Raw genomic sequence first — 14470 nt, 5'->3', positions numbered from 1 at the left:
GGTATTATTCCTCCATGCAGTTTCCATGCACATCTTTGGGTTTCCTATGAGTCTCATTCTGTATTGAAATTTCATTTTTACAAGCCTGTTGAGCTTAGTAGATCATATCCTCAAGTGAAATACTGATATTTACTTCTGAATATCCAGGGTGTAGCATAATGCCTGGTTTCCTGAGCTTGACATATTATTCTTACCGTCATAAATGTTTGTTGTGTGAAGAAAGTGATCTTGCAATCCTTTTACAGATATCACGCCTGGTGCTTACTGTATCTCACACATACTGGTGACTTCCCTTGTTGAGGTAAGTTTCAAAGGGAGTGATTTAAATAGAATTACAGTGGATTATCATTAAGTAGCCCAGTGGCTAATAACAGCAGTTGCAATGTCTGGACCTTTAATTCCTTATCCACAGGTAAGACTATACAGGATAACCTATGTTCCTTTTCATATCAGTTATCTATACTGTGTAAGAAGTTACTTCACAAGTTAACAATAAACATTATCACAGTCTCTGTATGTCAAGAACTCAGGAGCGGCCCGCCTAGAAGGTTCTGTCTTGGGTCTCTTACTGGTTGCAGACATAGGAAGGCTTGGCTGAAGCCGAGGAGCTATTTCCAAGACGATCACTAGGTAGCGCTGTTTGTTAGCAAAAACAAAAACAAAAAAAAAAAACACAAAAAAATGGTTCAGCTCCTCCTCAGGTAGGTGGTTTGAACGTCCTGTCTCAAAGGCTGGCTTCTCCCAGAGTGGGCAATTCAGGAGAGATAGCAAAAAAGGAACCTTCAATGTCTTCCACAGCCTGCTCTCAGAAGGCACACATCCACCATATGCTATTTGTTAGAGATGAATCACTAAGTCCAACTCATACACAACTGGAGGGGAATTAAGCTCTATCCCTTGAAGAGAGGAGTATCATAAAATTTGTGAACATACTTTTTTTTTTTTTTATTTTTTTTTTTTCAACGTTTATTTATTTTTGGGACAGAGAGAGACAGAGCATGAACGGGGGAGGGGCAGAGAGAGAGGGAGACACAGAATCGGAAACAGGCTCCAGGCTCTGAGCCATCAGCCCAGAGCCCGACGCGGGGCTCGAACTCCCGGACCGCGAGATCGTGACCTGGCTGAAGTCGGACGCTTAACCGACTGCGCCACCCAGGCGCCCCCATACTTTTTTTTTTAAGGTTAGTTATTTATTTTGAAAGAGAGAGAGAGAGAGAGGGAGATAGAGAATCCCAAGCAGGCTCCATGCTGTCAGTGCAGAGCCTGATGTAGGGCTACAACTTATAAACCATGAGATCATGACCTGAGCGGAGATCAAGATTCAGGCACTTAATCACTTAACCAACTGAGCCGCCCAGGTGCCTCTATGAACATATTATGAAACCACCATTCTTGTTTATATTTATAACCTGAATTCTTTGTCTTCGTGATGCTTTGTCATCTGACCTTGGGGGCCCCTATGTACACCAGGCTATCAACATTCAAATGCCCTAGGCTCCACATATAAATCATGATACCCATACTGTGTCTGGCACCATTGATTCTACTCAGAATAACAACTGTTTCCCAAAGTATGCTATATGAATAAATGAAGCATTCATAGAAAACATGGCAAGTGCTTCCCCAAGAACAAAAGTAAATCGAGGACAGCAATTAGATGCCACAATTCTTTATTTCCTCCCTACTAATTATACTTGTCATAGGATGTAAAGTTTTCTGAAAAAGAAACTGGCATAAGGTAGGGGTTTGAACTGAAAGAAGACTATAGAACTGTTACAATAAAAGAGAGGTTTTCCTGTAATGTACAGTTCTGAAAATATTCTACTTTAATCTGAGTTTTTTATATCACTGTAAATTAATTGTTTCTTAAGACTCAGCAATTAGTCCTATCTCTTTTCTTCTCTATATTATGCTATGACTTTAGGAAGACAGCAACCATGAAGAGTTTGTGAAGAGGTGGGTAATTAGGGAGTGGGGATATTTGTAAAAATACAGGTATACATTTCAGGCCTTTTCCAGATGCATTGAGCAATGTAAAATTAGTTTCTAATTGGTATTAGAATAGTGACTTCAATGTATAAAATGCTATAAAATAAGTGTCATAAAAATAGATGCTATAATATTGCTTTAACTACTAATAATTGAGAACATAGTTGAATGCCTACTTTGTGAACAACCATAGAAATCTGATGGCAAACATCAGGAGTAAGATCCTTGTCATCTAGAAACTTGCCTTCTAGAAGCAGAAACAAAACGTTAAGCATATCATTGTAACATAGTGTGATTAGTGCCAAGGCAGGCATAAAGTCAGGGGGGCATGATGGGGTGAGGGGTGATTTTCCAAATGGGTGATGCTAAATTTTAGGCTGAGTCAGCCAGAAAAGAATAGGAAGGGTATTCTATTTTTTTATTTTTTGATGTTTATTAATTTCTGAGAGAGAAAGAGACAGAACACAAGCAGGAAAGGGGCAGAGAGAGAGGGAGACACAGAATCTGAGGCAGACTCCAGGCTCTGAGCTGTTAGCACAGAACCCGAGGCAGGGCTTAAACCCACGAACCACGAGATCACGACTTGAGCTGAAGTCAGATGCTTAACTGACTGAGCCTCCCAGACACCCCAAAATAGGAAGGGTATTTTAGAAAGAAGGAATACCGTATGTAAAGGGATGATGCTTGCAAAAATTTAATGTGTGTTTGGGACTCGAAATATATTAGTATGGAATTTAGAGTGTTTGAGGGGTGAGTGGCAAGAGGTGTCTGTCACTGCAGAGGAAGTCAAGGGCCTGAAATCGCTAGCTCTTGCGTGTGATGCCAATGGGGATTTCTTTTATACTAAAGTCTTTATCAACTTGGCAGGAATGATGATCATATTTCTATTTTAGAAAGATTATTATGGGGCGCCTGGGTGGCGCAGTCGGTTGAGCGTCCGACTTCAGCCAGGTCACGATCTCGCGGTCCATGAGTTCGAGCCCCGCGTCGGGCTCTGGGCTGATGGCTCAGAGCCTGGAGCCTGTTTCCGATTCTGTGTCTCCCTCTCTCTCTGCCCCTCCCCCGTTCATGCTCTGTCTCTCTCTGTCCCAAAAATAAATAAAAAACGTTGAAAAAAAAATTAAAAAAAAAAAAAAAAAAGAAAGATTATTATGGCTTGCAAGGAGAGGATGAATAGGTGGGGTGGAACTGAGATCTTTAGATCAATGAGGAGGGTCCAGTCACAGAGGTGACAAGGGACTGAAGAGTGGTGACAAAGGAGGAATGTGGTTCTAGAAATATTTTAAAGTGTCAGTTGCTAGGGCTTGCCAGCATATGTGTAAGGAGTTTTACATGTCGGTTCAAGTGTTTGATCCATAGGACTGATCTGTGATAACGAAGGCAGTCTCTTTTTAGCCTTGAATCAGAAACCAGAACCTGTACCCCTCCTCCCACAGGTCTATTTGCATTTTCATACTAAAATAACTGGTACATATACCTACACAGCTGACTGAATGCTTATAACGTAAACACAGTAACTCACAGAGACATACAAGTCCTCTCTCCCTCTCCCTCTCTGTCTCTCTGTTTCTCTGTCTCTTTGTCTCTCTTGCACACACACACACACACACACACACACACACAGAGTGGTGGAGAGTGGCTTGCCATCTTGCAAGCCCCAGGTGACTCTGCTAGCTCAGGATGCTGCCTGTCCTAGAAGACAGGAGTCTGCAGGGACTCAGACCACCCCAGCCTTCAGGACGTCAGAGTCTCAGGGGCTAGACCCCTGGGAAGTGCTTCCTGTGCAGTCCACGGCTCACTGATTGGGTGCGTGGCTGTGGCCTCTCAAGGGCCCACAAGTATTGAGTGCTCCCTCTGAAATCCAGGAAGAGGAATAAGAGGATTGGTTGCACAGAGGTGCCATTTCTCCGCATACTTGGTCCTCCCCAAGGGTCTGGGTTTGGTGAGTGTTGGAGAAAACAAAGGCAGAGCTCAGGTTTGGATCCTGGGACAGCTAACTGAGGGACATACACGGGACCCAAGAAGAGAGGCAAGGAGATGCTAGGAAAAGACAGGGGTGGGCTCAATCCGGTTTTCCCCATGAAATACAGTCTGCAGGCCTGGGTGCCAGATTTAAACAGTCTCAGGGGTTGGCATGAGGATGGACAAATGGAGCAGAAGGGAACAAGTAGGACTGGAGCTGTCTTCAGGACACAATCCAACAGCCACAACCACATGGTCTGGGAGCTTAGGTCTGGAAGAGCGGACGCCAACTCTGTGTTTTTGGTGTGATTTGAAATTTTCTGTTACTGTGCGGGTTTCTGGCATCCGTGTATATTTGCAAGTGTTTGTAATAATAATGACCTCATATGATGGTCACTATTTATTGGTAGGTTAACACTGAGCTGAGGACTTCTCTCATTTAATGCCCACGAAAATTCTGTGCAGAAACAGACACTTTAGAGACATCAAATAACTTGTTTGGTGTAATGAAAAAACAGTCACTGATCAATGCAAATCTGATACTTGACTCTAAAATCTGGGTTCTTAAGAAGTAGGAATGATGTGATTTTGTGTAAACTTTGCCTAGCATTTCATGTGTGTGTGTGTGTGTGTGTGTGTGTGTTATACTTCACTCATTCGTTTATTATATTTTAGCCACTTACTAATTAAACTGTATTTTATTTTTTTTAAAGTTTTTTTTGAACGTTTATTTATTTTTGGGACAGAGAGAGACAGAGCATGAACGGGGGAGGGGCAGAGAGAGAGGGAGACACAGAATCAGAAACAGGCTCCAGGCTCCAAGCCATCAGCCCAGAGCCTGACGCGGGGCTCGAACTCACGGACCGCGAGATCGTGACCTGGCTGAAGTCGGACGCTTAACCGACTGCGCCACCCAGGCGCCCCATAAACTGTATTTTAATGGAATATAAATAGAAGGGAAAGCAGAGGTGGGGTAGGGAGAGTCGTGGCTGAAAAAGTACAAAGGTCCCATATCAAACAGGAGCTTGTGTGCAATGATTTAAACATTATTTATTTGTTTAATAAATCTTGAGAGTTTATAGAGATTAAACTAGTGTCAGAAATAAAATTATTTGGGGTGCCTTGATGGCTCAGTTGGTTGAGCGTCTGACTTCAGCTCAGGTCATGATCTTGCGGTTCATGAGTTCAAGCCCCGCATCAGGCTCGGTGCTGACAGCTGAGAGCCTGGACCCTCTTCCAGATTCTGTGTCTACCTCTCTCTCTCTGCCCTTCCCTGCTTGTCTTCTGTCTTTCTCTCTCTCTTTCAAAAGTAAATAAACATTAAAATTTTTTTAAACAGAAATAAAATTGTGATTATGAAAATGCCTTTACATACCAGCTGTGTGTGTAAATATGAGGACTCAGTCTTGTGGTTAAGAAAAAGTTTTCTGGAAGAATTTTCACCTCAGCTGAGACAAAGGAGGGTGAGCAAAAGTAAGCAGCCTTATTTCTCTGGATAAAACTTCTTGAGCCATGTTAATACAACTGTTATGATAACCGTGATCTTTAGATCTTTAGTGGAAATGCCTTTAACATTCTCCTGGTTTGGCATATTATTGACTGCCAGTTTGCATAGGTTTATTTTCCTTTATTTATTCATGAACAGGTATTTAATGATTTCAAATGTATTTCCAGAGAATATTCTTTTTGTCTTGACTCAACAGCAACATTCAGTTCCAGAAATATTCACTGAGCACTTTTTAAGTGCCACCAACCTGCAGATATTGAAAGCATTTTTGAAACCATGATAACAACAAAAGCAGGAAGAACAAGATTTGCATGATCTTTGCCTTTACAGAGACTGCAGTCTAGGAGAGAAAATAAATAGTAAACAAGTGGTTGCAAGTGTGATGAACTGCAGAAAAGAAGGGATACAATTTGGAAACAGAATTTTTTGACGCGGAGAGATCAGGAAGACTGTACCCAGGAAAGTAATATTTAAGTTGAATGAAAGGGGACTTAGAGACCTGAATGATAAGTAGAACCTAGCCTTGCTTGGAGATAGGAAGAGGGATGAGGGTATTCGTTCTAAAGTCAAGGAGGAAATATTTGCATACTCTTACAGTCAGGAGACTTTGGCACTGAGGGAACATGTGTTAGCTCACCTGTATTCACATAGCACGTTATCTGTTTAGACTTTTATTTATCTGGAATGGCAATTGTTCAGAGAAGTGCAGGATCGATGCATGACAGCTCACTGCATGGATACCTCTTTGAACACCTTGCAGTGCGATTGCTCCCCTGTAGGGATAGCAGTGGTCTCGTTTGTCTTCATCACGTGGCTTTCCAACATCTCTGGCCTCATTTCTGTTCATCTGCAGAGAAGAAGTTTGGGTATCAGCAGACACTCAAGTCAAAATTCAAGGAAATACGTAAATACTATAGTTGGAACCCTGGAAATAAAAAGGGGGAGGAACTTACTGTTATTTCTTACATGGAAATTGCTTTTAACATATACATTTTTAGAAAAAGCAGGACTTCTTTTTCTGGCAAACATTCCTGGAGTGTAACAGGAAGACTAAAGAGGTAACACGACCAGATTATGGACACCTTGTTAGCTATGTTAAAGACCTTTAATTTTGATGTCAAAAAGATTGGATTACTATAATTGATTGTGCATGGGGGGTTAAAAAGGGAAAGGTATAAATGGTGAAATTCTGATTTTTGCTTCGGGTCATTTAGTGGATGATATTGATATTCTGTGAAATATTAGACACAGTAGGGGTCATCAGGTTTGTGAAGGAATATGATGAGTTTTCATTTTGATTTTTGAGAATTAAATTTGAGTGCTATGAGATATCCAAAAGAAGATATCCAGAATGGAGTTGAATGTATGTGTCTTGTTAGATGTAAATGATAAGTAAAGAATTGGTAGACGTCATGTATAGCTATTAATTGGGATCTTGGGAGTGGATGATACAGATTAGGAAAAGTGTGAAGAGAAAAAAAGGGGACTTCAAGCAGAGCCTTGAAGCACCCCAGGACTTAAGACACACAAAATAGGAAGAACAGGCAAAGGATGAGATGAGATGTCAGGATGGTTGAAGAAAAATTCCAAATGTTGTAATAAAACATTAAGACAATATTTCAAGATTGAGGAGATAGGGAATAGGGTCAAATGCTGCTGCTAAGTCCAGCAAGGACTCAGTGTGGGACGCGGATTTCATTGGTGATCTTAGGAAAAGCTGCTTTGGTGGAAAGATAAGGACAGAGGTAAGATTAATATAGGTTAAAGGGTAAGCAGGAGATGAGAAGAACGTAGGTGGTGTAGACAAGTACATATCTAGCTATGAATGAGAGAATATAATTGTTTCTGTGTAATTTAGACCAGGAAATACTTGAGCACATTTTAATTGTTTAAATGTTGAAGGAGTAAACTTCTTGAAAGGCTAGGCAGAAGACAAATGCGTACACACTCACACACACACACACACACACGCACAGATGTGAGGCTGTCTTACATGATTTCACATACAATGGCTTTGAATTTCTCTGTGAAGTAAAATGAAAGGTTGTCTATTGAGAAAGAGGGAGTTGGAGTTGGTGGACGTGCTTGGAGAAAAGTAGGGAAAAAAAGTCATCCAGGGAGACTGAGCTGAATAAGATCATGTTGCTGGGTCATCGGGCAGTGTTGGGGGTGAAGTTGAAGGTTGATGATCATGAACTTATGGGAACACAAACATGTCTAGTTAAGTGCCTTTCCATAATGATCTGAAGGACTTATTATATTGGTGAATCTAGGAGTTGAGTTTTGCCTACATATGTGATGGAAAGTCAGTGGATCAAGGGCAAGCAAAATATGTCTAAGAGAGTGCTTGATGTGATGAATTAGAATTTAACCTAGAAAGGAGGAATGCAGAGACACTAGGATAATGAGCAAAAAGTACGGAAAGCATCAATACCTTGGAGGGCTCAAGGTTGTTGAAGAACAAATGATAATCACTGAACCACATACCTGAGCAGATACAAGTAGCATGTCTACAAGTGTGATTTGTGAGGCAGGTCAATTCTAAGTTCTAGTGCTTCAAGATACACCTGTGGAACTGGACACCTGACTTCACAGTAACAAAATGAAATTGTCTAAGATGATGTTATGCTACATTGAGGGAAAAGTTTGGGGTAGATGAGTGGGAAGGATGTTAAACTTGGTGCATAATGATCACCACAATACACCCAGTTACACATATTACCGCATATAGTTGAAAAATTTTTTTCTCGTGATGACAATTTTGAAGATCTACTCTCTTAGCAAGTTTCAAGTATGCAATACATTTATTTGTTTGTTTGTTTCTATAAATTTACTGGCAAGTTAGTTAGCATATAGTGCAATAATTATTTCAGGAGTAGAATCCTGTGATTCATCCCCAAATATAACACCCAGTGCTCATCCCAACAAGTGTCTTCCTTAATGCCCCTTGCCCATTTAGTCCATCCCCCACCCACAACCCCTCAAGCAACCATCAGTATGTTCTCTGTATTTAAGAGTCTCTTATGTTTTGCTCCCCCCTCTCTGTTTTTATACTGTTTTTGCTTCCCTTCCCTTGTGTTCATCTGTTTTTACATTACATTATTATTATTAACCCGAGCCACCATACTGCACATTCCATCCCCTCATTTATTTTATAACTAGAAGTTTGTACATTTGACGGTCTTTACCCCTTTGACTCACGTCCTACACCCGCCTCTGTCAATCACCAATCTGTTCTCTGTGTCTATGAGTTCCATGCTTTCATGTTGTTGTTATGTTTGTTGCTTTAGTTTGTAAACACAGCATTTGTCTTTGAGATTATACAATATTTGTCTGTGTTTTCTTCATGTGGCTTAAGTTTATATCCTCTGCTATGCAGATATCATGCATGTGCCATTTGCCATATACTCTACAGAGAATTTTATTACGTGTCAGTTTATGTAAAGACTTCTCAGGTTTAATGTGGAGCTCTAACATTTGCTTGTCATGTGGCCTTTGACGGGTTACTTAACTTCTCTGTGCCTAAGTTTCTGCACCTTCAAACTGTAGGTAACATTATTTCCTTTTTCATAGGGTTTTAAGATGATTATGGAAGTTATTTCACATAAAGAACTTTAGACTTGCATAGTATTGTGGAGGTTTCCAAAAATATTAGTTTTGTTATAGAAGTTGTTTGCTTGCTTTTTTTCTTGACCTGGTTTTCAGAATGTAGCAATTCTACATTTCTTTCACTAGAGGGCCCTCAATCACTCTCTTTGAATACGTGTCTTCAAGAGTTTGTTTCCTCTTTCCTTTTTTCAAATCACATGTGTATAGTTTGAGGAAGAAGTATGATAGAATAGTTTAAAACACACAATTTGAAGTCAGAGGTATCTGGATTTTGCTCTCACTCAAATAGACCATTTATCATCTATATTAGTTTCTATAAAAGGGGTATAATGCTACTTAGGGGTGCCTGGGTGGCTCGCTCAGTCGGTGTCAGACTCTTGGTTTCAGCTCAGGTCATGATCCCATGGTCATGGGATGGAACCCTGCATTGGGTTCCACACTGATCTTGGACCCTGCTTAAGATTCTCTCTTCCCCCCTCTCCCCATCCCCTGCTTGAGCTCTCCCAAATAAATAAATAAATAAATAAATAAATAAATAATAACGTTGCTTATATCATACTGCTATTGTGGATAGTTTATTTTCCTTCAAAACATGATAAAGATTATTTTTTTTAATTCTAGGAAACGATGATAAATGGGATAAAATGACAAATGGCAACTACAACATTCCTACATATGTTAACCTCTTAAAATATTATTTATTTATTCATTAATATTATCTTAAAATGCAATAATATAAATACATATTTAAGGACAAAAAAAAGCACACTTGAACCAATTTCCTCAGTAAATCCTAAGAGGGGACTGGAGGTTGAGCTGTATATCTATTTCCATATTGTTCTCCATGGTGAGGTACCAAACATCAGTCTCAGAGAACATTCTGGTCTGAAAATGCCAGATGCTATAGTATAAGGGATATCAGGAGAGTAAGTGCAGTCAGAATAGGGTTAGTGTGCTGGGCACACTGCAGTTTGGTGTTAGGTTTTTCCGTACTGTCTTCTTTCTCTACAACCCATGCCTCTTCTCAGTCCTTGGCAACCTGTAGTGTGTCACCTGAGACAATCACCTGGACTGGCACCACAGCATAAATGATTATTAACTGAGGACTTGGATGTGCTAGCTCTGCCAGTTACCAGAGATGAGATCTTAGATAAGATCATCTCTCAGGTTTCAGATTCTGTAAAAAAAAATAGGTGGATAAAAACACATATCTGAGACCACATCCATAGTCATGCTGAAGCACAAGTCCTCCATGGACATGACCTATGAAGGCTGCTCTAAGCAGTCAGTAGGGTACTCAATATGGTGGGAGGAGTTGAATTTGACGTTGACCTGCCCAACAAGAAGGTTTGTATCAACTCTGAGCACAGTGAGAACACTCTGCTGGAGACCCTGGGAAAAAACACTAAAGGTTCTTTCCTACCTGGGCTCCAAGTAGGGAGGGCCTGGACCCCTGGTCACAAAATGGACCAAATGGGGCAAGATGCTGATCCTCTCCTGCCTTGCAGACAGACCTTGGCCTGGCAGTCCTACACAGCAATGGGAGTTCCTGCAGAGACCCTCACTTGCCCTGCTCCTTCTTAGCTTTCTTGCAAAAAAGTTGAACTGCTTTTGTTGGGAAAAAGATACATATCTCAGAAGACTGTTTAAATGAGATAATACTTTGTAAAGCCTGGACTCCTATTATGTAATAGGAGTCATAATTGTCAATTGTCTCCTTATTTTCCCAATTGTTCCCCACTTTCTTCGCTTCTTTCTTTCTTTGCATGTGGTTAGATTGTTTTTATCTATACTCAAGTCTATACAGAAACAATTTACTTTGACCCAAGGAACACTTGGTCATTAACATAGGAATACAATTTTGTTCAGTTGGAAGATTCCAGAGTGACTGAGTGATTACTACCAGAAGTATCATGCCTAGGGAATCTTTTCTTTTCTTTTCTTCCCTTTCCTTTCCTTTCCTTCCCTTCCCTTCCCTTCCCTTCCCTTCCCTTCCTTTCCCTTTCCTTTTCTTTCCTTTCTTTTTTTTTCTTCCCTTTCCTTTCCTTTCCTTTCCTTTTTCTCTTTTCCTTTCCCTTTTCCTTTCCTTTCCTCTTCTTTTCTTATTTTAATGGGGAATCTTTTTCAAGACATGAGTATTGCTCTTACTAGAACTGGGAGGTTCTTTCTTGGCAGATAGGGAAGAAGAGAACTAGCCTGAAGGAGAGAGTGGAGGAAGAATTATACAATTTTCTCAGGTTTATCATACACAATTTGTTTTTCAGATACAGAATCTATGTATCAGACCACACCGGCCATGTGCAACCTGAGTAGCGACCACACAGGTGACTTCACCCTTTTGGGCATCCCTGGCCTCGGGCAGTACCACGTCTGGATCAGCATCCCCTTCTGCTTTATCTATCTCGCGGCCATTGTGGGCAATAGTATCCTTCTCTACCTCATTGCTGTGGAACATAGTCTTCATGCACCCATGTTCTTTTTCCTTTCCATGCTGGCCATGACAGATCTGATACTGTCTACCACTTGTGTCCCCAAAACCCTTACCATCTTCTGGCTTGGTCCCCAGAAAATCAGTTTTCCTGGTTGTCTGACCCAGTTATTCTTTCTGCACTGCAGCTTTGTCCTAGATTCAGCCATCCTGATGGCCATGGCATTTGACCGCTACGTGGCCATCTGCTCTCCCCTGAGGTACACCACTATTCTGACTCCCAGGACCATCATCAAGATTGCAGTGGGCATCTCCTTTCGAAGCTTCTGCATTATCCTGCCAGTTGTATTCTTGCTCACACGCCTGCCTTTCTGCAGGACACGCATCATACCGCACACATACTGTGAGCACATAGGTGTTGCCCGGCTCGCCTGTGCTGACATCTCCGTCAACATCTGGTATGGCTTTGGTGTCCCCATCATGACGGTCATCTCAGATGTGATTCTCATTGCTGTTTCTTACAGCCTCATCCTCCGTGCCGTCTTCCGCCTTCCCTCCCGGGATGCCCGCCACAAAGCCCTTGGCACGTGTGGTTCCCATGTCTGTGTCATCCTCATGTTTTATACACCCGCCTTTTTCTCCATCCTTGCGCATCGCTTTGGACACAATGTCTCCCGCACTTTCCACATCCTGTTTGCCAACCTCTACATAGTTATTCCCCCTGCACTCAACCCCATTGTCTATGGAGTGAAGACCAAGCAGATCCGAGATAAGGTCATACTTTTGTTTTCCACCAAGGCTACGGAATGATGTTTCAATGTGCTATGGAAAAGCTGATGTCATTCTATTGGGGATATTAATGTAGTAAGATAGAAAACAAACGTTCTATTTAAAATGAGAACTGCCTGCAGGTGCTTTTGCATATGAGGAAAATGGTGTGGCCTCTATGAAGGAGACGGTTCTACGTGTAAAAATTCCTTGATGACCTGTTTGCTTGTGGAGCATGAAGTTGCACAGAATTTGATCAGGAAGAAGAGGTGAAAACAGAGAGCTGACTCACTGTGAATGGACCAAGCAATACAAATTTGGAAATTGAGATTTGCAACTGGGCGGGAGGGAGAAAAAATGTGTTAAGTGAGGCAGAGAAACAGAAGAGAGACTAAAAGTGAAAACATCAATGAGGAATTCTTATTGAGGGCATTTGTAGATGAATTAGGAGCATTGGTGGTTATATTCAATAATATTATTGTCCGTGATATGCTTCTGCAGGTCTCTACCAATGCACCCCGTTCCCACCATGACACATAAAATCATTCAGTACAAGGGCTAGGAGCAGTGCCATCTACCAGCAGTGCTGTGACGGGGAGGAGAGAGCATGTATTTCTCAACACCTGCATTCTAGCTCCAGTGCTGGCAGAAGAGAGGAGCTTCTAGGCTCCAAGACACTGAGAAAGTGAGCTGCAGAGATGTGCCAGGAGACCTCAAGCCAGTTCACTGGAACAGTAAACTAGACGTCTAACCCCATTGGCCAAAGACTTTGAGGCCCTTATCTACAGTGTGTTTCCCGGACTGGAAGACTGAATCAATTACAAGACACATCAGTGCAGTGAAGAGGGGTGGTGAGGAGAGGAAATCGACAAGAAACTAATGCATCTTTGATAAGATGGCTAGTTGGTTAAGTGTGAAACTCTTGTTTTCAGCTCGGTTAATGATCTCAGCCTCTGTGAGTTTGAGCCCCGCATCTGGCTCTGTGCTGACTGTGCAGAACCTGTTTGAGATTCTCCTTTTCTTTCTGCTCATTCCCCACTCAAGTGCTCTCACTCTTTCTCTCTCTCACTCTCTCTCTCTCTCAAAAATAATTACATAAATATTTAAGAAAAAAATTAAAAAAAGATGTATCTAATTCCACCAGGATTAGATTGGAGACAACACTGTATGTTGTGTTCAGAAAAAGATCTAGAGTTCTTACAATAAATCTTTTTTCTTCTTTTGACCATTATCCGCCGATGTGGAATTATTTGTTGGGTACCCACTGTATTGCAACACGGTTCTAAGCATTCAGGAAATGAAGGTTAACGATACAAAGACTCTGCCCTGCGTTTGTGGAGCTTATATTCTCAGGAGAGTGACACCCGAGAAACGAGAGAACAAGTTCTACACCTTCAAAGAGGGATGTAACCGATGGAAAAATGCAGCGAATACAGTGATGCACTACAAGTGGACGAGGAGGACAGGGCAGCGAGGACAGCAAAGGCAAAGGCCCTGGGGCAGGACACAGTGTGACGTGACTGTGCACAGAGCAGAGGCCAGCGTGTCTGGAGCAGAGCGAGGCGGGGGATGCAGGAGCAGGGAGGAGGGGGGAGCGTGGCCGGGTCCTGTGGGGCTGGAATCAACGGAACCTCATTGTAGGAGGAGGAAACTGATGCCAGCAGAGTGAACGTGACTTTTCCAAGGCACACAGCGGGGCGGTCATCAATGTGGAGCTACACTAGACTCTGCCAAACCCCAGTTCAGAGTTTTCCCCACTTGACATAACCTCACTCTCGTAAAAAAGAAAACATGAGTAGGAATATCAGAGCCCATTTTTCTTGTTTCTGTGAAGCCTCATTGTCATAAATTAAGCCACATCCTTGTAAGGGAGGAGCCTGCTTTCTGTGCCAGCTGCTAGAAATGCCCTGAAGAGATGATCTTTTACTCTCTTCTGATTATTTCCATTCTGCTGAGAACATGGATTAACCAAGAGCTGATATTTTTAAAAGTTTACGAAGGAAGGGATAGTAAATAAATAGATTCTGAGCTATTTATTTTGTATTTTTATTATTTTTATTGATTATTATTTCATAAGTTTATTTATTTTTGAGAGAGAGAGAGAGAGAGAGAGAGAGAGAGAGAGAACACTAGCAGGAAAGGGGAAGAGAGGGAGACACAGAATCCAGACTGAGCTGTCTGTACAGAACCTGAATCAGGGCTCAAAC

The 14470-nt window shown here is 41.7% G+C and overlaps 1 protein-coding gene across 2 annotated transcripts; it reads left to right on the top strand.

The window, feature by feature from the left end:
• The first annotated feature begins 9462 nt into the window (after positions 1–9462).
• LOC115525380 (olfactory receptor 52H1-like) lies at positions 9463–12305 on the top strand. Of its 2 annotated transcripts, XM_030332552.1 has the most exons (2): positions 9463–9500; positions 11396–12305. In XM_030332552.1, the coding sequence occupies exons 1-2, from the start codon at positions 9463–9465 to the stop codon at positions 12303–12305; spliced, it is 948 nt and encodes a 315-aa protein (XP_030188412.1). The 2 variants fall into 2 exon arrangements, with proteins under 2 accessions (XP_030188412.1, XP_030188413.1); XM_030332553.1 differs by lacking the exon at positions 9463–9500 and having other exon boundaries at positions 11364–12305.
• Positions 12306–14470: the final 2165 nt, after the last annotated feature.

Source organism: Lynx canadensis, chromosome D1, assembly GCF_007474595.2.
Source record: "Lynx canadensis isolate LIC74 chromosome D1, mLynCan4.pri.v2, whole genome shotgun sequence".
Classification (NCBI taxonomy): domain Eukaryota; kingdom Metazoa; phylum Chordata; class Mammalia; order Carnivora; family Felidae; genus Lynx; species Lynx canadensis.
This window is presented reverse-complemented; position numbering and strand designations above follow the sequence as displayed.